This window comes from Arvicola amphibius, chromosome 1 (assembly GCF_903992535.2).
Source record: "Arvicola amphibius chromosome 1, mArvAmp1.2, whole genome shotgun sequence".
Classification (NCBI taxonomy): Eukaryota; Metazoa; Chordata; class Mammalia; order Rodentia; family Cricetidae; genus Arvicola; species Arvicola amphibius.
Genome location: NC_052047.1, coordinates 37,300,439 through 37,326,480, shown reverse-complemented (window position 1 = coordinate 37,326,480; position 26,042 = coordinate 37,300,439). Strand labels below are relative to the sequence as shown.

The 26,042-nt window shown below is 43.3% G+C and overlaps 1 protein-coding gene and 1 pseudogene across 3 annotated transcripts in view; both read right to left on the bottom strand.

Annotated features, from left to right (window-relative positions):
* Rfc1 (replication factor C subunit 1) overlaps positions 1–26,042 on the bottom strand; it is a 73,901-nt gene that overhangs the window by 5,557 nt on the left and 42,302 nt on the right. For 2 of the 3 annotated variants that reach the window (XM_038317731.2, XM_038317732.2), the window contains exons 11-22: positions 23,352–23,531; positions 17,727–17,831; positions 14,581–14,980; positions 13,895–14,007; positions 9,767–9,881; positions 8,117–8,208; positions 7,856–7,993; positions 6,953–7,048; positions 6,516–6,614; positions 5,229–5,383; positions 4,995–5,112; positions 1,394–1,539 (exon numbers count right to left, since the gene is read on the bottom strand). In XM_038317731.2, coding sequence (XP_038173659.1) covers positions 1,394–1,539; positions 4,995–5,112; positions 5,229–5,383; positions 6,516–6,614; positions 6,953–7,048; positions 7,856–7,993; positions 8,117–8,208; positions 9,767–9,881; positions 13,895–14,007; positions 14,581–14,980; positions 17,727–17,831; positions 23,352–23,531 — 1,757 coding nt within the window. The remainder of the gene's footprint in view (positions 1–1,393; positions 1,540–4,994; positions 5,113–5,228; positions 5,384–6,515; positions 6,615–6,952; positions 7,049–7,855; positions 7,994–8,116; positions 8,209–9,766; positions 9,882–13,894; positions 14,008–14,580; positions 14,981–17,726; positions 17,832–23,351; positions 23,532–26,042) is intronic. The other variant, XM_038317733.2, reaches the window with a different exon arrangement.
* Positions 20,581–21,182, bottom strand: LOC119818669 (annotated as a pseudogene).

Sequence of the window (26,042 nt, the reverse complement as noted above, 5' to 3'; positions counted from 1 at the left end):
GCGAGGGGACGACACTTCTTGGTCTGACTGTAATAGAGACTGTACATGAAGACCTCCTTTGTACTTCCTCGTGTCTACACTTGGAACCTTCCCATCGAGGGCAGGGTTTTCCTCACCCAAGAACCTGCAGAGACTGCCTGCAAAGCTGGAAAGTGGTCTATGGAACCAGGGCAAGCAGGGAAACAGGCTGTGGGCTGCTGAGAACTAGAGTGTTATCAAGAATTAACTTTTCTGGGCTGGCGTGGTGACACAAGTACTCCAGAGGCAGAGGCAGGCAGATCTCTGTGAGTTCAAAGCCAGCTTGGTCTACAGAGTGAGTTCCAACCCAGCCAGGGCTATACAGAGACCTTCTCTCAGAAAAACCAAAAAATAAAAAACTGACTTTTTGTTTCCCAAATACTGGCATTCCCTTAAAAGTAAAACACTGAGCAGACACCGCCACTCTACATTTTTACAATTGCTTCCAGCTGCCAGCCTGGCAGTGCTGTGCCCAGGTGCTTTAAGCTGGGGGACCTCGGGCTGGGTGTGGGAGTGACATTGGTGAGTCTGGTGGCTCCTCCACGTCCTGTGCCACAGAACAGCACTTTCAAATCTCCCTGACTCTGACCCAGCAGCCTCCGTTTTATAAGGACCTGGGGATGGCACTGCACCCACCCTGGGAACCCCTCAGGAAGACAGTGAATTAGTGTTGTTTTAAGTCACTCTGTGTTAGAGCAGCAAAGGAAACTAAGGGTGGAATAAGCGACTCCTGCCATGAGCTAGGAAGAGAGAATTCAGTGAGAACTGGGACATCACAGGACAGAAACTGCCCCAGCTTTCCGCAGGCACCAGGGCAGGCCCAGAAATGGAAATAGGATTCTTCAGCAGGCTTCATGGTTATCAGCAGATCCTTCACATGGTAAAAACTTATCAACTGTAACAAACTGTGACAAACTCAAGCACTGTTGAACTTCTTTAAACTTTTCCAAGTATGTTCACTTTCATTACCTGAGTGGCAGCTCCTGTCATGTGCCAATCTGTGTTCCCTATCCTAGATGACTAAACCAACTTTCTAGTAAAACAGGTTAAAACTATCATTTCTTTATGAATACTTCAGGTTCCATATTACCTATTCTGAAGAGCAAAGTTATTCCACTAATACAGGCACACTTCCAGCACCAACAAACAACACCAGACTTTTAAAAGATGTACACACTTTAAGAATGCTCTCAAATCATGATACATCTGCCATCTGGCTGGTTTTTTTTTTTTTTTTTTTTTTTAAGCAACAGAGCTCAGGCCAGACAGCAGGAACTTACCCAGATGATTAGCTGATGAGCAATCAAGTCCAGCCCTCAAGTGCACCCATCCCACAGGGCAGCAGAGTGACAGGGGTGGCGCTAATCCCGCTTACCTAAGACTCATGTGCAAGGCCAGGTCCTGAACAATCCGGTCATGTTTGCCCGTAGATGAGTGCTTCCCCAGCCAGCTTGGGAAGCTGGGAAACTGAGTCATGTAGCCCCTCATCAACTCTCCAGGAAGAACACTGGCATAAATGGCCTGGGCGGGGGGTGGAATCAAACATACAGTCCAGAATTTAAATTGGTATAAAGTTGTTTCTTTAGTATCGGAGTCCAATGCCCCAATATAAACCATTTTTTTCCTCTCTGGACCGGTGTGGAGGCGAGGGAATAATTGAGAAACTGTTGACACAGCAATACTGGAAGGGAGTCTTAGGCTTTATTTATTTTTGAAGATCACCCACGTTTATTTTTTAAACACCTTTTATCCCCCAAGGAAAACTAAGGTGGAAGTTTATTAACATTTTGCTTTTGGGGTATTCTTTAGCAGCTCTCATCCCACTGTGAGGTATAAAGAGGGTGGAAACTTAACCCAAATGCAGCATTTGAAGACGGGGGTCACTGCATAGTGATTTAGAGCAGAGAATCGTAAGTGAATGCTAGACACTCCATAGAGGAGATCAAGCATACATAAACATACACATACATACATGCACACACCCGTCTCCTGCCATGTCATACCTTGTACCACTCAGCATTCTTTAAGCAAGGAGGCCATCACCAGACACAGGCTCCTCACCGAAAACTGTGAGTGCAATAAACTGTTCTTTAAATCTTACCTAGTTTGTGGGCAGGACATTATAGCAATCAAAAACAGACTAGCAGTCCATGGATGAAGTAATGGCCCAATGCCTAATTACAACACCCTCTCCCTGTCCTAACTACAGGTTTGGGAAGTTTCTCCCACAGAAAACAGAGTAGAGACTGGGGAGACGGTTTAAGTAAAGTGCTTGCCACCTGTGCATGAGGACCTGAGTTAGATCCCCAGCAGTCATGAGAAAACTGTAATCCCAACACTGTAAGAGACAAGAGGATCCTTGGGACTCGATGGCCAGTCACCGGAACCTAATCAAGTTCCAGGCCATCATCTATTATCTTGGAGCCATTAAGAACGGAGTGCTCTTCCAGAGGACCCTAGTTTAGTTCTTGCATCCTCACAGGGCTGTCTCCAATACCAGTTCCAAGAAGATCCAATGCACCTGCCTCCATGGGTACCCACACTAGTGTGCACATTCCTACACATACATACACACACAAACACAAACACACACACACACACACACACACACACACTCATATACCTTAAATAAATAGATGAGGGCTGGAGAGATGACTCAACAGTTAAGAGGGCTCACTGGCTGGACATGGTGGCGCACACCTTTAATCCCAGCACTAAGAAGGCAGAAGCAGGTGGATCTCTGCAAGTTCAAGGCCAGCTTGGTCTACAGAGTGAGTTCCAAGACAGCCAGGGTAACACAGAGAAGAAAAAAAAAAAGTGCTATTTTTCTTCCGAAGGACATAAGTTCAGTTCCCAGCACAACTGGTTGGTTGTGTGGCTCACCCAGCTAACCAGCTCCAGGGGATTCAGTGCCCTCTTCTGGCTTCCACATGCACTCACCCACACACAACATACATTTACACAGACAGACAGCCACACACATGTACACACACACAGAAAACTAGGCATAGTGGTACACACCTTTAATTTTAGCACTTAGAAGGCAGAGGCAGGTGATCTCTCTCAGTTCAGGGACAGCCTTATCTATAAAGAGAGGTCCAGGCTACATAGTAAAACCCTGCTCAAGAAAACCAACCAAGCAAAACAAAAACAAAAAACAAGAAGCAAGGCAGATGGCCTGATGAAGAATCCCCAAGGCTGACCTCTGGCCTCCACATACATGTGAGTGCACACACGTACAGCAGTGCAGTGCACAGAGGTGAGGTGGGTAGAGAAGAGGGAGAGGGACCACAAGCAACCCTGGTCTAAAACTGTCTCAGGAGTCATCCTTGCAGCCTTGACCAAACAGCCTCAATATACCTTTCCCTTCCTAGAGGCCAGTATCACAGCCCAGAAGGAATCACACACAGAGGAATGTGGCTGTCTGATGGCAGGGAGACCAGGTGAGAGCAGACTGAGCTGCCACCAAGGGAGATGCAAAGGGGAGGTGTGACTTCAGACATCTTCTCTGAGCAGCATTTTCAGTCTGCTGAAGGCTTTAATTAAACTTTCCACAAATGTTGTGTCCTGCCTTATTCTACTAATATTTTCTCCCAAGTTCTCATTAGATAATCTCTACAAACTGGTTTAAAGGTAGAAGGGCTTCACCAGGATGACTTACCATAATTCACCATCCTCCTGTAGCTGGACATGGGAGTTTTCTGCAGTGTTTCCTATCAAAACTAATGCTTTGGGGAATATTTTTATATAGTGTTTTTCTGTGCTTAAAATTATTTAAGATAAAATCTCAAATGTACAACTACTAAGGAAAGAAAACATTTTTGTACAAATTTTATAAAAATAAAAAGATTTTTAAAAAAATCTAGGAGCTGGAGAGATGGCTCAGAGGTTAAGAACACTGGCTGCTCTTCCAGGGGTCCTGAGTTCAATTCCCAGCAACCACATGGTGGCTCAAGCCATCTGTACTGAGACCTGGCGCCCTCTCCTGGTGCTCAGGTGTACATGCAGACAGAACACTGCACACATGACCTCTACACTTCAAGACTGAGGCGTAGTGTTTTACTTTTCAAGCAAATGTACGGCTGAATTAAAAGAGGGCAGGGGGGCTGGGTGTGGGTGTGCACCTGGAGAGACTGACACGGACTGCCTCAAGTCTGAGACCAACCTGGGTTACAGAGTGAATACCAGACTGACTAGGGCTCCACAACAAGACTCAAACAAAACAAAACAAAACAAAAACAGAAGAAAAAAAAAGCTGGAAAAATTACTGGAAAGCTGGACCAGTAATGAATGGACATGAAATTCAGAGCTATGGGTATAGATCCGTGGTAGAGTGCTATCTTGCATGTACAAGGCTCTGGATTCCATTTCTAGTATGTATTCTCACATGTAAGAATACTTTTAAAGATTAAGTGTATATTAAATCTGTTTTCATAGTACCTAATAAAATGGACTTCTGCAGCAATGAAGAACCTTGCCATTCCTGCCCTGGGTGCACTTTTCTAGGCAGGGCTCTGAGCAGTGACCCTCTCAGGGAGCCACAAATGCACAAAGATTCTTAAGGTAAAACAGTAAATAAGACTTCTGGTGCACACCTGTGGCTAGAATTGACACTCAGAACGCTTATTCCCATTCCTCTGTTTACATGAAAACACTTTTAGCAAATAAAGACAATAGTGACCAGAGTATTTTTCTCTAAACAGACTATAATTTTGCCACAAAAGACTAGAGAGATAGCTCAGAGGTTACAAGCACTTGCTGCTCTTCCAGAGAACCTGGGTTCAGTTCCCATCGCCCACATGGTCGCTCACAACCATCAGTAACTCCATTTCTAGATGCTCTCTTCTGACCTCCACAGGCACATGCATACATACATGTATGTATGTATACAGGATAAACATAAAATTATTTAAAGAAAAAAACTAATTACAGGAACCACAAGACTCTTTCTTCAGCTGAAGTGGCTCCACGCTTACCTGTGTGGGCAGAAGACTCCAGCTCTGCTTACTCCGGATCTGACTGTCCACTAAGTCACCGTCACATATACTGTCTGCCGCCCGGCTTAAAAGCATCAAGTGCTTTTTCATGTCACCCCTGCAAAAAAGAGCCAGTCTGGGTTACAGCACTACCCACTCCAGCCGTCTGCACAAGCACTTGGCCTCTGTAGTGCTGTAAGATCCTGACCCTACCCCAGTACCCTTAATGCTTACCCTGCAGCCACAGGCTTCACATGGACATAGTTTTCCTGAACAAAGAGGGGGGCTATGGAATAGTCATGGAAAAAGAGATCCGATTTGTCCATCAGTGACATGTGTGCAGTCTCCTCTCCAGCTGCAAACACCTTCCGGGCAACGTCAAATGGGCCCTGCCAAGAAGGGGCACAAAAGGACTGAATGACCAAAACCTAATAATACTGGTAAAGAGACGAGCAACAGGAACCTTCACTGTACTTTGGGGGTCCCAAATGAACAGCTTAAGGCACCTTTATCATCACTGCCAAAATCTGGAAGTACTAAGATGTCCTTCAGTAACCAAATGGGTAAATAAACTAATACTAATACACATCCAGGCCTTGGACTATTACTACTCAACAATTTTAATAAAAAAAATACCAGCTAGGAATGTTGGGATACATCTGTAATCCCAGCAGTTGGGAGATGGAGTTCAAGGTCAGCCTCAGCTGCACACTGTCTAGAAGCCAGCCCAACTGAACACAGGCCACACAATCTCAAAAGACCAAATAAACAAACAAAAAGGACAGGAAAAGGAAAGAACAGTTGGTCGATCCATCAGAAGACAGGACAGAGCCTTAAATGTACACAAGTGTACTCTATGTATGAAAGGAGTCGATCTCCAAAGGCTACATGCTGTATGAGTCTCACTATATAATACTCTGAAAAAGGCAAAACTATGGAGATGAAAGAGACTGGCAGTTATAAGTCAGGCAGTGATGGCGCACACCTTTAATCCCAGCACTCAAGAGGCAGAGGAAGGCAGATCCCTGTGATTTTGAGGCCAGCCTGGTCTACAAAGTTAAATTTCAGGACAGCCAAAGCTACATAGAGAAAACCTGTCCTGGAAGGGAGGAGAGGGAAAAAAAAAAAAAACCTTATGGCTCTAATTATAATTTCTGACTAGGAAAACAGAGCACAGAGGCAACCGATAGCGACCCCGGCTGTGGAGTTGAACTAAACCATCTGAAACACACAATTCCCGCAGTAAAAACCTTGCAGGCCATGAATGCAGGCAGAAGGTAAGCTGAAAAAGCCACTCTGCAAGATGAAGCACGGGTCTCTCTTTTAAAACATCCCTTTCTCAGAATCTGCGACAGACGAGGACCATGCCTGAGGAAAAGTCCACTGTTCCACTATCTACGGGTCTGACAAGTCCTTGGACTCCACAGGTCCAACACAGGAGTCCATTATGTCTACAAAGCTAGTACAAGCAGAACAAGAAACATTTCAACTTCATAACTAAGAAATGGAAACACATTTTACCAATTTGATGTCCTTCTTGGCCCTCTGAGAATCAGCCTTGGCTTGGTCATACGTTAGTGCCTTACTTTGTGCACACCACATACTCATATTATGTAAAACCTACAAGAAACAAATTATAAGATAATGTCAGGATGCGAAAGGGCTACTATTCTCCTACCCTGTACAAGTTTGAAGAATGAGGGGGCAAAGGAATTGACAACTGTCAAGAGCTGGAGAGACAGCTCAGCAGTTAAGAGCATTGATTGCTCTCCCAGTACCCATATGGTAGCTCACAGCCATCTGTAATTCCAGGGCCAAGGATTCTAATGCCCGCTTCTGGCCTCTGCCAATACTAGGCACACAAGTAATGCACACTTACATGCAGACAAAATACTCATACACACAAAATAATAAAATTAGAAGAGTAACAACTGACACGTAATATGTATCTAACTCACCTGTCTGACATCTTGATTAGCTCCCAAAATTATTTCATTCATGGCTGGAGGGGGGATCTTCAAACCCTCTTTAAATGCAATAGACAGCATCGCACTCTGAAATTGACAAGAAAGGACATCGTCACTGACCTTTTTAACTCATAGCATCTAAAATTCTATTAAAATATTTGTGAGATACTTTTGAAAAATGACCCTTGAGTTTTCACTTAGCAATCACTGCATCTTGGATAAACTTCACTGGCCACAGCGTTGACACTGCCTAAAGTTGAAATCAACCTTTATGTAAAGATAATAATGGCATCTAAAAAGAAACTCTGAACCAGTGCACTGGCTAGTTTTATGTAAACCCAGCACAAGCTATAATCATCTGAGAAGAGCAAAGGGGACTGAGAAAACACCTCCATAAGATCCAGCTGTAAGGCATTTTCTTAATTAGTGATCGATGGGGGAGGGCCCAGTCCACTGTGGGCGGTGCCATCCCTGGGTTCTGTAAAAAAGAAGGTTGAGCAAGTCATGAGGAGCATCACTCCTCCATGGTCTCTGCACCAGCTCCTGCATCGAGGAAGGTTCCTGCTTTGTGTGAGTTCCTGTCTTGACTTCCTTCTATGGTAAACAGTGATGTGAAAATGTAAGCAAAAAGAAAAAAATCCTTTCCTCCCCAAGTTGTTTTTGGTCACCGGGTTCATCACAGCAATAGGAACCCTAAGGCAGTTAGCAAGCTCGCTCAGTGGGTAAAGGCACTTCCCGTCACACCTGAAGCCTAAGACTGATTCCTAGACCCTACATGGTACAAAGGAGAGCACGGCCACCCAAAGGATGTGCATGAGCTCACATGTGTGTACACATGGACACAGAGAGACACACACCAAATAAACATTTTTTTTTTAATTACAATCATCATACCTTAATTTGTTCAACCCGAGGTCTTTGGAAACGAAGATCAAAACAATAATGAACCAAAGAGCGAATTTTGGGGTGATTTCTATCATTGCACATACAAATGATAGGAATTTTAGTATGCTTTATCAGGCCTATGAGTTCCTAAAAGGCAAATTGGGAACATAAAAATCATTACTTTAATACTACTTAATATATTTTAGTATTTTTTTTAAAAGCCCTCAAATGCTATAACCCATATTTCTTAAGCAGATATAATGTTGTCACCTGAATTCCGCCCCTGTCCTCACTGCCTGCCATGCCATCGACCTCATCCATGATGAGAGCATGTTTCGAGCCTACCGAAGGAGCTGCTCCACCTGGCCAAGGGTGAGACAGGACAAAACACAGGAACACTGTTCAAACTGCTGTTCTGCAGAAAGTTCTAAACATAATTTAAGCTTCAAAAGCTGCAAGTGTTAAACCATGAGAAGAAATTCTCCCAACATCTTCCACAGTCCCAGTTTCTCTTCCCAACGGCTCCCTTACAATGTGTACCTTGTAGTTCTTCACTTAATAATGTGTGGTCATTGATCCATTCCCCCACATCCACCCACCCACCCATCCATAACACTTCCTTTTTCTTAAGATTTACTTATTTCCAGGCAGTCGTGGCACACACCTTTGATCCCAGCATTTGGGAGGCAGAGGCAGGTGGATCGCTGTAGTAGGCCAGTCTCGTCTACAGAGCGAGTTCCAGGACAGCCAAGGCTACACAAAGAAACCCTGTCTCAAAAAACAAAAATCTAATAATAAAAAGATTTATTTATTTTATGTTTATGGGTATTTGTATGCATACATGTCTGCATAGCAGAAAAGGGAATGTTCAACCTCAAGAACATTTCCTTTTTAATGTAATTTAATATTCTACTTTACAAATGTATAATAATTTAGTTTATTAATGAAATCTAAGATACTTCCAAGCTTTTGCTATGTCATACTTATATTTAAATATCCCCATATGTATGTATGTGTCTATGTGTGTCTGTGTCTATAGTGTGTATGTTTATACCATTGTGCACATATTAAAGTATAACGACAGCTAAATTCCAGAAACTGGAATTCAGAAATTAGAAATTATGTATGATTTAAACTTAAGGAAAATGCCAGATTGCTTAAGAGTTGTATTAATACTTCCACTAGTCATATACAAAAAGTAACATGGAGAGATAGCTGTCAGCACAGTGTTTGCAGTGCAAGCACAAGAACCTGAGTTCAAGCCTATAATACACATAAAAACTCTTGTGTGTGGTGATGCACACATCACACACACACAAACAGGAAGAGATTGTGAGTGAGAGAAAGGACTTTTTCTGAGCTACTTTCAACAAGTAATTTCCAGCATTAAAAATACCAAGGATCCAAATAAAATGCCAAAAAAAAAAAAAGAAAAAAAAAAAAAAAGAAAACAAGAAACAAAACAAAGTTCTGAGTAATTCTCCACAGGCATGTGGATCCTTAACTAATACATCTTTACTAGTCACAACCTGAATACCATGGGCCCTTCCACAGATGTGATATCATCTAGCTCGAAATGGGCCCCTCATTCTTCCAGGCCTTTTCAACAAATGCGTCCTTTTACTGGTAGATTACAGAATGCCCCTATCAACCACAGGCCTTACACAGCCTTTGACCTCACATATCACACTGTATTTTTATTTTCCATACTCCTTTATGAGATTCACCTGCCAACTGTCTAAAATCACATACAAAATGAAAACTGTGTTACTATGTACACATTTTTATCGCATTCTCAGAGCCCTCTGACTTACGAGGGTAGTGACCCCTGCCCAGGACAGCGCAGGACGCTTACACATAGCAGTACTCACGACAGAACACTGAAACACATCCATAGCCACAGTTCAAAAGAGCACATACTTGTATAAAAGCCTTTGATGCTGGTGTTGTTCAATGACTCAGCAACAACTGCTTTCAAACTGTTCTTACTCCGAGTATCACTTGCATTTAGTTCCACGTAACTGTAGCCCAATTCCTAGTAAAAATATTTGAAATTGTTACTATCACAGTGCAAATGACCCTGGGGAAGGGGGGGTCTTAATTAAGGAACAGAGTTTCTAAATCACATAAAAAACACAAGTACAAATATTAAATATGATACAAATAAACAAATTTAATATTCTTCATAGTTTAGAGATTCTTAAAACACCATACAGTGATGTGGGAGAGTCTTCTGTTTGAGTTGATTTCATTGGCTAATAAAGAAACTGCCTGGCCCATTTGATAGACCGCCCCTTAGGTGGGTGGAGTAGACAGAACAGGAAGAGGAAGTGAGGTAGAAGGATCAGTAAGATGCCATGCCTCTCCTCAGTGAGACAGATGCGATGAAGCTAGCCACCAGGTCAGACATGCTGAATATTTCCCGGTAAGACACTGCTCGTGGTGTTACATAGATTATTAGATATGGGTTAGTCAAGATGTGAGTAAGAGGCTGAAAATAATGGGCCAGGCAGTATTTAAAAGAATACAATTTGTGTGTTGTTATTTCGGGGTATAAGCTAGCCGTGCGGGAGCCGGGCGGCGGGAAGCCAGCCCGCAGCTCCACACTACAGAATGGCGCCCACGTGGATAACCGAATCTGCAGAAAGCTTGAGAAAGCTTGGGAAAGAATAGAGTAAAGCTCTATTTTTTGGGTCTGGCAAGCAAGCACTCTCATCTAAGAGAGGCTTCCTGACTCAGCTTCAGCTGCAAAACATTGCAGCTCTTTTAAGAGGTTCGGCTACGAAACACTTAAATGGTGTTGATGAAAATTAACTGCATGCTTTTCGGTTTTCAGCCGTAGCAGGAAAAAAGCTGTGTCGTTTTAAAATGCCAGCTTTCTGGGCTGTTCTGCCAGAGCAAACTCTGACTCTTTCAAGCAGGGGGTCCTGACTATGGAGCTTTTGAGTGTTGTTTAACACTGTTGCAGCTTGCTTGCTGGCAGGGACCTTGAACAGCCACAGAGTTGTGGTGATAAACATGTCTACAGCCGGTACCTCTGCCATGAGGCTGGAAAGCTAAGGAATGGGCTGGATCTAGCTGTCAAAGCCACGGCTTTAATCCTACCTATATTGCTTGGTAAATTAAAGACTCATGTGGTCAGAAAAAGAGAGATATACAGTAAAGAGAGATTCAAAGACAAAGAAAACCTCTAAATGGTTTGCAGTGAGTTAAAAATACATGCAGGCTAAAAGTTAAAGTTCTTACAGTTAAAAAAAAAGAGAAAGAAAGAAAGAAAAAGCAAGTAGTTTGTTGTGGTGGTATACACCTTTAATCCCAACACTTGGGAGGCAGAGGTAGATTGACCTCTGTGACTTCAAGGTGTGGCAGGACACACCTTTAATCCAAATGCCTGGGAGGCAGAGACGGAAAGATCTCTGTGAGTTCAAGGTGTTGTAGCACACACCTTTAATCCCAGCACTGGGGAGGCAGAGACAGACGGATTTCTGAGAGTTCAAGGACAGCCTGGTCTACAGAGTTATTCCAGGACAAAGATATACAGAGAACCTGTCTCAAAAAATAAAAGTAAAAATAAATGAAATAGAGGTTAAAATGAAGTCGTATAAGATGGAAAATACACAGAGAATCTTGATACTGTATACTATTATGCTCTCTTTGAATTGTTTGAATGCTGAGGAAGAAGCAATAGCTGCTAAAAGATATTTGTTTATAAATGCTGCTGAACTAATCCAAGATAGATATTTTAAAAATACCTTGACTTTAAAATTTGGATCTAAGGATATGATACTTTGGAAAAGAGATTCTTCTTTTGTTTTTACAAAAAATGAGACCATGTGGATTGCTTCTATCCCAATATGGTATGATAGACCACGCCCTCCTGAAAGGTTGCTGTGAACACCTTCAGAAAATTACTTCACCCAACTGATGACTGAGATGAACCTGGCACACAGGTTACACCATGAAAGATCTGATTAACAGCGCCCCCATTCAGCATGAAGCAGTTTGGAGAGAAATAAGTGCGCCCATATTCCCAAATATTGTTTATAAGTGTTTTTTTACATTTAAAGGGGGATATGATATAGATATGAATAATTTACATTGATATGGATTTTGCTTTAGTGATTTAAATTTAAGGTCAATTTTGTTTTATGTGTATGTATTTCTGATACTGATTAAGGTATTGTGATTGTGTAGTTCATTTTAAAAATGTAATGTATATAGGTTGTTAATGGATAGTCAATAATAGTAAAGCTTATAGTCATGTTAGTTAGATTTTCTAGATATATAGAGATATATTTTAGTTAGATAGGCATTCCTAATATCTTTCAAAGACTACAGAATATTCCACTTAAATGTTTTAATAACTTAGGGCTTTTCATGACAATGAGACTTGCCTGCTCCTGGCAGCACCATCTATTTCAAGAAGATGATGGGCATCAAAGAGGCTCCTTATGGAGTTTGATAGCCATTGGGCAAGAAACTGCTCTTGCTTGGACTGTTGCATAAACTGGACACAGAGAACCCACAGAGAGGACTGCTGAACTTGCCTAAATGTGAGATGATTCTTTGGGGTTCCTGACTCATGAAAGAGTCTGTGAGACATTCTGCAGGACACAGTAGATACTGACTGAACTGCCTTTGAAATTTCCTGCTTCATGGAAATGTCTCTGGATACTATGGGCCTGAAGGCTGAAGATGGATGCCCCAACAGTACAAAGGAACTTTGGGTGACTGTCCAGGCAGCGAGATGTCTCTATCATTTCTAGAGTTTTGTAAGTTGCTTATTTCTTATTTACTTAGGTAATATTATATCCTTCTGGAGTCTTTGATGGAGTTGAAGAATGGATAGATAAAGTTTTCCTTTGTTATGATAAAAGATAAAATGGATATAATATTGTAACTAATTCTTACTTGATAACTATTTTGTTATATGTAATTTTACTATGTTAAAGTTAAAGCCTTTCTTTTATTGTTTAAACAGAAAAGGGGGAAATGATGTGGGAGAGTCTTCTGTTTGAGTTGATTTCATTGGCTAATAAAGAAACTGCCTGGCCCATTTGATAGACCGCCCCTTAGGTGGGTGGAGTAGACAGAACAGGAAGAGGAAGTGAGGTAGAAGGATCAGTAAGATGCCATGCCTCTCCTCAGTGAGACAGATGCGATGAAGCTAGCCACCAGGTCAGACATGCTGAATATTTCCCGGTAAGACACTGCTCGTGGTGTTACATAGATTATTAGATATGGGTTAGTCAAGATGTGAGTAAGAGGCTGAAAATAATGGGCCAGGCAGTATTTAAAAGAATACAATTTGTGTGTTGTTATTTCGGGGTATAAGCTAGCCGTGCGGGAGCCGGGCGGCGGGAAGCCAGCCCGCAGCTCCACACTACAATACAGACATACAACGCACACAGAAGTTTGCTCTTAAACCCACAGCTGGTAAGCTAGGTACAGTGGCTCGTACCTGGTTATCAGACCATCTGCCACAGCAGCACAGTGGTCAAATAACCCTTAACTTAATAATGGTCCTAAAGAACAAGAGTGGGAAAGCAAGGAGGGCACCGGGCACAGACACAGAAGGTCAGACTAATGCTAGAAAAGGGGCACAGAGAAAAGCATGGTACACACAGGGCTCTATACTGCCTGCAGCTATGATATCTACTGGGGGCTTAGGAACACATGCTCCGCCTTTAAGGGGAAATAGATGTATTACAATAGCCAATAGAGTAATAGGTTTGGGGGCAGCTCTTAGTGTGCTTTGGTTTTTCTGAAACATTCTATGTGTCCTGAAACTCACTACGTAGACTGGGCTGGCCTTGAATTTAGACTGTCACCTGCCTCCTAAGTGCTGAAATATAGATAGGCATGCACCTCCACACCCAGCCAGAATAGCAGTGTTTCTTAAAGGATGGAGTGACAAGCATCGCTAGAGCCAAAGAAATCGCTAGGAAAATATACACTGTAGGTTTACACACAGCAATACATACAAGAGCACATGCACACAAGAGCTATGTAATCACTGCAAAGTTTTACCTTTCCAGCTGGACCCACCTGACACACAAGAGAAGCTGTAGTGGTTTTGCCAACACCCGGAGGGCCAGACAGCAATGCTGCCTTGAAACTGGAACCATCATCTTTGCTGGAAAGTTTGCCAAATTTTGCTGCTGGAGGAAAATAAGTTCCAGAGCATGAACATGCACCATCTAGCGGACTCCAGAATAGCAGGATCGTTCACGAACTGCCCAAGAGCATCCCAAAGCAAAGAGGGACAGGGCAGACCTACTCACTACTGAAGCACATCACACACATAACTGAGCTTTAGGCTGCTGTGCCAATGCATACCTCAGCTCCATGCCTTTCCCTCATGGGCCCTGAGCACTCTCCACAGTCTCTCACAGGCCTTCGGATCTTGGGACTGGTCATTCTTTCTGCCCAGTATCACACACCTAGCTATCTACTTGAGCTCTAAGTCTCCTCCAGAGAGCTCACATCCTCTTCCCTGAGCACCCAGCATCCCCAGAACTCCCTGTACTTACTACAGTAGTACTTGGCACATGCATTTAATAACTGGCTTTCCAGGAGCTCCACCGGGGCCTAGTACTGCCCTTGGGCTCTGAACAGGTTCTCAATAAATACTTGTTGACAGATAAATGAACCAACCATGAGGCTTTTGCCCATGTGTGCAACTGAGCCTTACATGCGACAGACACACATAAAATGACAAATTGTGAAATCACCGTGTTTTTTCTCTTCGGGAGAACTCTTATGCCAGTTTCTGAGCCAGCGCAGCAGTTTGTTGGCACAGCTCTGGTCACCTTGCTGCCCGATTATGTGCTTGAGCGAGGTGGGCTTGTACTTGTCCACCCAGAGCAGGCTCTCCACTTTGTCCCCGCCGCTGTCCCCAGCCAGACCCTGAGCTCTGCTGTGGCCAGACGTCTCCTTGACCTCCTGCTCCGTGAAGTCCAGGGCCCTCTGAAACACATCTGCTTCCTTCTTCATGGCCTTCGCCGGGCTGCACTTTTGGGGAGTCAGTTTGCTCTTTTTAGACTCTGACTCCTTCTTGTTTGGACTAATTTTTCTTTTTCCTTGGTCATTTTTTTGAGGTGTTTGCCCCAATTTGGACTTTTCTTTCTTCATCTGAAGAGGAAAGATTTAAAAAACTGAAATTCAGAAGACTTCTATCCTGCTACACATAGCCCAGAGGCAAGGTGACACAGCCAAGTGAACTCTCCACCTAGGCTGCTGCTGTCACAATGGACTACTGCAGGGTGCGCAGCCACCACTTCCCACACTTCACAAACATAACAGCACGCACAGAAAGCCAACAATGTAGTGGTCATTTTTAAAATGGAAAGATGGGGCCATGGGGTAAACAACAACTGCTTGTTTTAAAGCTTCTTGACTACATAAAGCTATGTTTCCTCGAAAACGTGTCTATACAAAGTCAGAGCGGCATTGTATTGGATGGTACACACACATTACAGCCATAAAATGAAAGAACCCAAATATCCACTGCAGAACTTAGCATAAACAAAAAGTTACTGAGATCCACACAATGGGACATTATCCAATCATAAAGGACTGAATAGTGATACACACTACAGCTTGGTATGCTGTGAAGCCGTTACAAAAGGTGAAAAGGCTAAAAACAAAAGCCACATATGGTATGATTCTACTTATATTAAATGTCCAAATTAGGAAATCCATAAAACAAAGAACAGTATAGTGACTGCCAGACAGAGGGTATGACAAGCAACTATGAATAAGTATACAATTTATTTTTGGAGGCAATGACACAGTGTTTGGAATTAGATGCAGTAACTGGGCTAACAAGATGGCTCAGTGGGTTAAAGGTGCTTGCGCCATCAAGCTTAATCCTCAGAACCTACATTGTGGGAGAACCAATTCAAGCAAATTGTCCTCTAACCTCCACATGCATGCCATGTGCCCAAACACATAAAATACATACAATCAAAAATAAATAAATGTATTTTTTTAGTTAGATAGTGATGATTACTGCACAGGTATGAATTATGCTTTTAAAAGGTGACTTTTAAGGAATGTAAGTAATATTTTAATTTCTAAAACAGTTAAATGTCTTCCAGTAATGCTAGACCTTATGAATGTCCATTTAATGTAGTGACATTTAATTTGTATTTCAATAAATAAAGCTAGCCTGAGGATCAGAAAAGTAAAACAGCCACACTGGCCAGCCTTATAGACCAGGCAGCAATGGCACAGGCCTCTAATCCCAGTAGCCACACTAGATTGCCAAGGCGGTAGTGGTGCACACCTTTAATCCCAGAACTAGAGAGGATTATAAAACAGAAGGAGACAGCTCTCAGTCTCAGTCTCATTCTGAGGTTTCCTAGAGGCAGGGTCACCATTTTCAGACTGAAGTTGAGGTTAAGAGTCAGTGGCTGGTTGCTTTGCTTTTCTGGTCTTCAGGTTGAACCCCAATATCTGTCTGTGAGTTTTTATCAATTTAAGGGAAAACATTTCTGGAGATTCAAGGTAACTGTCCACTAAAGAAAGTCATCAGTTACAAAATAGGAAATCATTCCACTCATGGAGAAGACCAGCAGACACTATCTCAATCAAGTAATCAAGACATATCAATATCATGAACATGAAACACACCAAAAAGAACACAGTATCACCTGCATTATTCTTGCCAAACTGGGCAGCACAATCTAATCAAAGAAATGTTGCGCAATGCTACAATAGACATTCTATAATCAGCTGACCAGAAGAAAGTAAGGAAAGAGAGAACCACCCTTGGTTGGAGGAGGCTGAGACAGCACAAGCCATGGAGTGCAGGATCCTGGAGCACAGAGAGGACAGCAATGTGCAGTTGGCCATGAAGCAGCAACATTTACTCCCTACTGGTGGCAAGTGAACCATGGTCACAGAATCCACACCATTCCCTGGGACTTTTCTCCTGGAATAAACTGGTCACACTGGGACGGTCCTAAGGACACTAACCTTGCACCAGGCACTCCTGTCTGTGTCTTGCAGTGACCAGCAGGTGGAGAGCAGAACGAATGTGAGAGCACGAGGAGAGGCAAACACACACAATGACAGGGTCAGACGCAGTGGCAGCTTGGTAGACTGAGTCCATCCTGCCCTTGTGTGTCCCCCTCCCCCGCCTACTCTACTGTTGAAAACCAATAGAGACTAGTTTCTGTCATAACGAAGAACTCCTAATAGTTTTCACTGAAGATGCTGATAAACTCCTCTTTAAAAAACAAGGAACAGAAAACAAAACCTTTAGGCAGTAACATTTACAATAAAGTCAATACAAGAATACAAAATATGAGCTGAGGACAGAGCTCAGCAGTTAAAAGCACTTACTGCTCGTGCAGGACCTGAGTTCAGTTCCCAGAACCCACGTCAGGTGGCTCACAACTGCCCATAACTCTATTTCCAGGGAAAGATGCCCTCTTCTGGCTTCTGTAAGCACTGCATTCATGTGCATGTGTACACACACAAAAAGAATTTTAACGGTGTGGTCAGGTGTGGTGGCACATGCCTTTAATCCCAGCATTCCAAAGGCAGAGGCATGTGGATCTCTATGAGTCTGAGGTCTACATATCTTGCTCCTTACCAGCCAAGACTAAGTAAATTGCTTCAATCTTTTAAAAAAATATATGGAAAATAGGTATGAGTAGATATGTAACACATAACACACTATTTGCTACTTTCCCTCTCTCTTCCCCTGAGAGACATCCTGAGACACAATCTTCCAAAGCAAGAGGAAGTAAGGTGAATTCACTTGTGGTACAGGGCGTTTGGTCTTCTAGATAACAATGCTGTCTACTATGCATCTCCATCAAACAGGAGATATGCCAACCTCATTAAACCAGGTTTGTCTTATACACACCTCAGCTTCAGCAGCTATTTCATACTTGGATTTCTTGCCTGGCATAGTTCGAATCAGATCCAACAAACCATCTTCATCAAGGATTTTTGTTCCCAGAGCTGCTGCCTGTTGATTAAAATACAAGTCATCAGAACTCCATCCAAATCACTTCTTTCTATAGAGGAAAAATTATTTTAAGGCCTACTGGTAGATGAAAAGCCATATTGCAAATATAAATAACACTATAATTTAATTATTTTAAAGATTTTATTTTATGTCTATGAGTGTTTTGTTCATCTGTGTGTCTATATACCATGAATGTGCCTAGTAACCAAGAAGGTCTAAAGTTGGCTTCAGATTCCCTGGAACTGGAGATATGGTCAGTTTTGAGTGGTCATGTGGGTTCTAAGAATTGAATCCAGGTCCTCTCCAAGAGCAACAAGTGTTCTTATCTACTGAGCCCTAACATTGGAATTAAAAAAAAAAATCACCAGTTACCATTATGGATGAAATCCAGTACTCCAGTATGGATACATGAGTCATGAGAGAGGTTATAAAGCTCTAACTCTTTTCCTAGTTTTAATTCTGTGTGGAGACCCAAAAATGTGAGCCTATTGCCGCCTTGTCTGATAGAGAGTTTGGAGGTTGCTCAAAATGACTGACAAGTGTAGTTACATGTCCTGACCCAGGATGTGGTTACTTGGTTCTTTTGGCATTAAGGTGGCTCACACAAGTAGATCCATTCCATCCTGACAGATGGTCAGGATGTGCAAGTGCACTTCTGTTCTTCTTTTGTAATATGAGGTCACCTGGAGAATGGCTGGCTTCAGGATACTTGGTCTAGGGTCGCTTCACTGTCTAAGCAACACAATGCTAATGATTTGATGCCTCAAAGTGTTAAAGCAATTAACTGTTCGAGTTGTCCTTTGCATCATGTTAAAGAAGTCTTTTGTTGCATTCTTCCCCTTTTGTATTGGAGTATAAAAATGTATAGAAAATTAAACATTAATAATTTCAGTATTCACTGGAACGCCCTCCTGGTACTATTCTATGGTTTCTGTTTTACTATTTTTCATACATCTTCATATTCTTTTTTTTTTACTGATACACAGACTTTATTGAGATGTCACATACAACAGAGCATCCAAGTAGCAATCAACAATGGCAGCATGTCATTTTGTAATGACTGACACTTGTGACTTTTCAAATTTGATCTGCAGAAACTTTATCCTCAATTAAATCTAGTCATGCTTTTGAAAATGCTTTAGGTCACTCTGATGGAGGAGAGTTATCTGTCTATGTTTCTTTCATTAGTTAATTAATAAAGAAAACTGCCTTGGCCCTTTAAGAACAGAAAATTAGGTAGGTGGAGTAGACAGAACAGAATTGTGGGAACAAGGAAGTAGAGTTGGGGAGACGCTTCAGGCATTCGCCATAGTGAGTCTCCATGCTTCTCCTCTCCGAGATGGACGCAGGTTAAGATCTCTCCTGGTAAGCCACACCTCGTGGTGCTATATAGATTACTAAATATGGGTTAAAGGAAGATGTGAGAATTAGCCAATAAGAGGCTGAAACTATGGGCCAGGCAGTGTTTTAAAAGAATACAGTTTCCGTGTAATTATTTTGGGTAAAGCTAGCCGGGTGGCGGGTGGCGGGTGGCGGGACAGCCCCGCCGCTTCACACTACATCACTCCAAGCTTGGCAATTAACATTTGTCATAGACAATGATAAAATCACAATAGATAAATACCAGACAGACCTCGTAGTCATAAACATAGACAGCAGAAGGAAATGGTAGTGAGTCAGTAGTTAACCACAGTTACGGGAGGAGCTTAGCAAAGACATCTGGAAGCCTTGATTCATTCACAAGCCCAAAGATCTCTCCAAGCAGGGGCCGTATCTACAGTACAATCTACATCACTAACGCACTGAAACACGTACGTGATGAGCTCACTTGTATTAATGCCTTACATCCTCGGAGTCAACAATACCTTAGTATAAAAATATTCAAGTTGTACTTCTCATAGAACTTTCTGTGCTTCCTAATGGGTGCTAAATGGATTTAATGGAGGCAGCAAGTTCCCCTCCGGTGATCGATTTTAGCATTTTTACATCTATCTAGGCCTAAAGACGTTTTAGACTTTTGGAATTATCAGTGACAAGTATGTTCACATTTCAACTTAGAGTAATATATGCTTGACTCACAATGATATTTTGTCAGTTTACCTGAAATTAAATTTTAATCTTATAAAAAATGTGTAAGAGTGGCATAATAAATAACCAGTATGTTGAAATGGTAGCTGCTAATCACCAAAGACATGGGGGAACCCCACACTCAACACCACTGGCAGACTGAGTTTCTGCATGGTTTTAACTTACAGAACTACTCAAGGACACACACCTGTCTACTTTAGTCTGGTGTGCTCAGAAACCCAAGATATGGTCCACATACAAAAACTGTTTATCCAAGAAAAAAATTGTAGCTGACGGTTTCTCCTTTAAAATTAACAAAATAATTCCAAAACTTTTAACTACCAGAATTTAGAAGAACAATTTTAGTTAGAAATCAAGTATAACAGACTCAAAAAGGAAAAATGACTCGTATAGAAAAGGATCAAAAAGAATCCCAGATGTGGAGTGATTCTGTAAAGCCAACAAAGCTGAGGCCGCCCGCAGCTTCCTGTCACCCCGGCATCCCATCCTGCAGGGACTACCACAGGCTCTGGCTGCCCTACAAAGGGCGTTTCCCTGGCGTGGAGGCGAGCGTGCTCCCACTTCATTAAATTCACATACTATTTGGTCAAAGAAATAAGTAAAGCTAAATGAAAGCACATCTGGTCGAAATCTGTGGCCATGAACACTGACAAGATGTGCTTTATGTCCCTTGCAGCACCTGGCAGTGGGCAGCAGGATATGTTCGGGAACTCGGCATGGTCTCCATCTGCGCTGGAGGTGGCTCAGTGGCCTAGGCGCTAGTAGTGTTCACGGTGGAATTAAGGACTTCTCCAAAATCACCGCCGGCAGGCTTGGCTCCCCCTACTTTAGACTAAGTTTTCAACCTTTTCTTCAAATGACTTGAAAGTTGGGAGTTTTTTACATCTTCCAGCTTCTTGGTGATGACTGAGCCAACCGATGAAAATGCAGCTGAAGCCTTCTGTCTGGCCTGAGATAAGGTTTCAGATGTCTTCTTGTATGCAGAGGTCACTGTCACATCTTGCCACCCTTTGGTAGCAATGTTCTGCTTCAATTCCTGAAGTGAACGGATCCCAAGTTTGCACTTGATCTCTTCAAGATGTTTCTCTTTTGCTGCCAGCACTTGAGAGTCTGGATTTCTTCTTCCACCTTACCAAGTTCCCGTCTCAGCTCATCTTGCTCCTCCTCTGGCAGGTTCTCTGGGGCACTGAGCATGGCAACGGCACTCTCTCCTTCCTCGGCCACTGGCTCTGTCTTCAGCAGACCTTGCTCGCCGCGGTCCATGTCTGTGCCACCTCGCTCCCAGCACTCCGCCCGCCACCACATCTTCATATTCTTTACTTATATTTCTAATCCCCACGTCCCTACCCTGGCAAGAAGTGTTTTTGTCCAGGCTGGCCCCCAACAATTCTGTTGTTAATTCTTAGATTTTTGTTTGTTTTGGGAGTACATGTGATAAAGAACATTAAAAATATAATTGACAGTGGAAGTACAAAGTCCACTGAGGAAAGGGGGTCAGGAACTCAAACAGGGCAGGAACCTCAAGGCAGGAACTGTGGAAAGGACCATGAAGGTATGCTACTTACTGGCTTGCCTCTCACAGCTTGCTCAATCTGCTTTCTTATAGCACCCAGGACCAACAGCCCAGGGGTGACACCATTCCCAGTGAAGTAGGCCCTCCCACATCAATCATCAATCAAGAAAATGCACCACAGGCTTGCCCACAGGCATATCTAGAAGGGGCATTTCTCAGCTGAAGTTCCCTCTTCCAAAATTAACTTTGAATGACATAAAACTAGGCAGCACAAGTGGTGAGTGGGTAGTACTTGGGGTGGCATTACTACTTTTGTGCTGTTCTTACCTTTGCTCCCCTAGAAAGGAACGGAGCCAAGAGAACTGAAGTCCAGCCTGTTCTGGGAGGCCACCTGTTCATTTCCCAGCCACCCAGACTCCCAAAATAATCACACAGAAGCCATATTATTTGCAGTACTGTTTGGCCAATAGCTTAAGCGTATTTCTGGCTAACTCATATCTTAAATTAACCTATCTCCATTAATCTGAGTATCATCACAAGGCTTACCAGGTAAAGTTCCAGTGTCTGTCTCCAGCAGGGCTACATGGCTTCTCTCCGCCTCCACCTCTTTCTCCCAGCATTCAGTTTAGTTTTCCCTGCCTAGCTCTATTCTGCTAAGCCACTGGCCAAAACAGCTTCTTCATTCATTGACCAATAAAAGCAACACATAGACAGAAGGACCTCCCACACCACCAGCCACTTCTACCCCCTATGTTTTACTCAGGGGCAGTCATTTCCCACCTTCCTGCTAAGGACTCTAGTATGTCCAGCTCTGAGGGAGACTGTGACTTGCAGCAGGCCCACCTAATGAGAAGGCCTGTTCTCCTCTACCAATGAGGTGGCATTCTAGAGTGTTGCTGGGACAGCCCTGTAAGACCAGTCCCAGCTACACAGCTGTTTCCTACCCAGAAGAGTAACTCCCTCACAAGCACAAGGCAACATGCTTGAGGCCCAGAAGGCTGAGAGAAGGTGGCTGGGACTAAATGGGCTAGTTCCTGAACTGCTAAGACGGCCCAGTGACTATTGCCTCAGGAATTCTTTTTATGCATAGAAAACATTAGTCAGGTATCCTGTTACTTCTGCTTCCAATAATGAAAACTTAAGATAGGTTCTATAATGGCATGTATAAGAAAACCTAGAACCAAAAACAAAAAAACAAAACAAAAAAAAAAAAACTATATGCTTCTATGTTAAAAAATTACCAAGCCCAGCTGGACTGGGACTGAAAAAGCACGGGATAAAACTGGACTCCCTGAACGTGGCAGACAATGAGGGCTGCTGAGAGGCCAGGGACAGTGACACTGGATTTGGATCCTACTAAGCATACTGGCTTTGGAGGGCCTGGCCTGTTTGGATGCTCACCTTCCTGGACCTGGATGGAGGGGGAAGGAACTTGGACTTCCCACAGGGCAGGGAACCCTTACTGCTCTCTGGACAGGAGAGGGAGGGGGAGTGGAGGAGGGAGGGGGGTAAATGGGAGGCAGGGAGGAGGTGGAAATTTTTAATAAAAAAAATATTTTGAAAAGATTTAAACTAGAATACACAAAGAAAGTCAAGTAAACAGCAACTATGATTTCAATTAAAAAACCAAAATCCCGCTAGGCAGTAGTGGGGCACACCTTTAATCCCAGCACTCAGAAGGCAGAGACAGGCAGATCTCTATGAGTTCAAGGCCAGTATGGTCCACAGAGCGAGTTCCAGCACAGCTAGGGCTGTTGCACAGAAAAACCCTGTCATCTCGACAGACAGCATGTATATGGTATGAGGAGAAGACAACACTACAGGACGAAGCCTTTCTCCTTTTCTTAGGAGTCACAAACAGCCACACTGTCACACCACAGCAAGCAGGCACTACTGTGAGGAAAGCTGGCAGGACCCACCTTGTCACTCTTGGACTGTCCGCTGTCCCGGCCCATGATGAGATAGTTGGTTTTCTTGCTCACATTTCCTGTTACTTTCCCCCCATAACGTTCAATTAGAGACTTGGCTTCTTCCCGTTCAATGGACTCCAGCACACCCGTGATCACAAATGTCAGGCCTTCCAAGCAATTTTCAGCTCCCTACAAAACCAAAATGTTCGAATGGAGAGGAAATTACATAGTAGCTTTCCAAAGAAGTATCTGACAGCCAAGCTGCAACAAGCTGACTTGTCTTACTCAACATCATAAATAACCCCAGCATGAAACCTGGCTGAGATTACAGCAGAACCTCAAAGTAAATCCTGATGAATCCCTTTATAGTTAACATCTAACCGACACCAAATGAATGAGCAAACACACTGTTAGCAAAATTAAAATTACCCGTTCATGCCATTCTCCACTTTTCATATTTAAATCAGTAATTAGCGTTCATAACTTGGTGTAAACATCAAATATAATCTGCCCACTGCCACTCCCACTGCTGTTAAAGGCCAGCTTTGGTTCTGGAAGCTTCTCAAGTTGGAGTTCTCACCGTTCTCTCTGCTGATTACTCCTACTGAGAGTAAACCTAAGAAACTGCTTGATACATAAAGGTCATCTAAGAGCTGACCAGGCTTCTCCTCACAAATCTCAACTGCAACTCTGTACAGTTAGTTTAATTTTTATAACAGATTGGCTAAATTATACAAACACAATGGTCATTATACATGATGTGCCCTGCTCCATATTACTTCTTAAACAGAATTGAGATTGGTAAAGACTAACAAAGTCTTGAGAAGAAGCTAAACAAAACTCGAAGCATGCCCCAGCATAAGCTTGACATTTCCCCCTCCACATAAAGAGCCTTTCTTGGAAGGAGAAAATAGTTATTATTTACTCAGAAAGAATGCGGGAAATGGCTAACAGCATCTCTTTAGTTCCTCCATTTTCAGAAGTGAAAAGAACAATTAAACCTTCTCAACAGACCCCAAATCATCCTGAGGAACTCCATATCAAGATGCGCCTCCATTTCAAACCCCAACCTACTGTCCTGAGTGCTCTCCCACGGACGCACACAATGTAATTTTATTGACCCAACCTGAGTTCCGCTGGCCTCCTTACCAAGTCCGTCCATTAGAGGACTCCTCCACAGCTGACTCGGGGAACTAGCCGCAGCCTCACCTCGGCAGCTTTCCCTCAGCCTTGCTGTCACAGAGAAACTGCAGTCCCCGAGGACACCATGTGGCTGGAGGTCCGCAAGCAGGCGCTTGTTTAGTCCTTCAGTGTTACACTGTGTACAGGAGGCAAGGCTGACCTCTTTCTCCAGCTCCTTTCCCTCCCCTCGGCTACCCACCCTTTCTTCCTTAGGGGGACGACTAATCTATGTAGCCATGGACACCAAGCAAAATGAAAATTAAATTTTTGTGTATACCGAAGACATCTCCTCCCTTCTCAGAAGTCTCATGGTACAGCTAATTATTCTTCCCTTTCTGAGAGGGTCTATCCCATCAGCAAGAACACCTTAAGTTCCTCCTACCATTTCTACTTCACAACCAAACGTATCAAAAATATCTGTCTGCACGTCACCTCATAGTCGTCAAGCCCCTGCATCAGCCGTCCCCACTGCTCTACTCAAACTGTCCTTGCCGAGGTCGTCACTGGGGACGGTGACTCATGGTCCTCCTTGCATGGGCACTCGGTCCTCTCTGCTGGCGCTTTCACAGCGCACGGACCACACCACTCAGGCACCTTTCCTGCCTGGGCTTCTCTGACTTCTCTCACATCTGTGCCCGCTACTCATCAGCTGCATTGTGGTTTTCACCCCATTTTCATAAAGAGTCTCTGATAAGGCCTTCTTCTCAGTTTGCCAAGGTTTGTCAGATGACAGTGCTCCCTCTCAAACTTAGCTGTACACTAATACTACCTAGGTTCACAGGCAGTCATGCTTTTGTTTTGTTTTGTTTTGTTTTTTCGAGACAGGGTTTCTCTGCGGCTTTAGAGCCTGTCCTGGAACTAGCTCTTGTAGACCAGGCTGGTCTCGAACTCACAGAGATCCGCCTGCCTCTGCCTCCCGAGTGCTGGGATTAAAGGCGTGCGCCACCACCGCCCGGCTGCAGTCATGCTTTTGTTCCGAGCTCCATTCCCAGTCACTTGTCTACTGAGCATCTCCACACAGATGCCTCACACACATCTAAACCACAACATAGCCGACAACCACCTCATCATCATCTTCCCAAAATGGTCCTGCCTCGGTTTACTCAGATGCTTATGCCATTGCCAGATCATTTCTAGTACCCATTCAGCACACGTCTCACTTCCAACCATCTGTGACTTCAGCTCCAGGGACCAGTGCTCCCTTCTGGCTTCTGCAGGTATTACAAACACATGATGCACACACATGTAGGCAAAACTCCCATACACATAAAAGAAAAACAAACAAATCTTCACACACACAAAAGAAAATGTCACTCCTTAGCACTTCTCACCATTCCTAAGTGATCACCTGTATTTTTTTCTATTCTAGCCATTATAATCTATTCTCAGCAGCCAAAATTATACTTTAAAAACTCATTCTCTTTGGGGCCTGGAAGACGGCTCAGTCGTTAAGTGCTCCTCCAGAGAACCTAGATTCAATTCCCAGCGCTCACACGGTGGCTCACAGCTGTAGTCAAC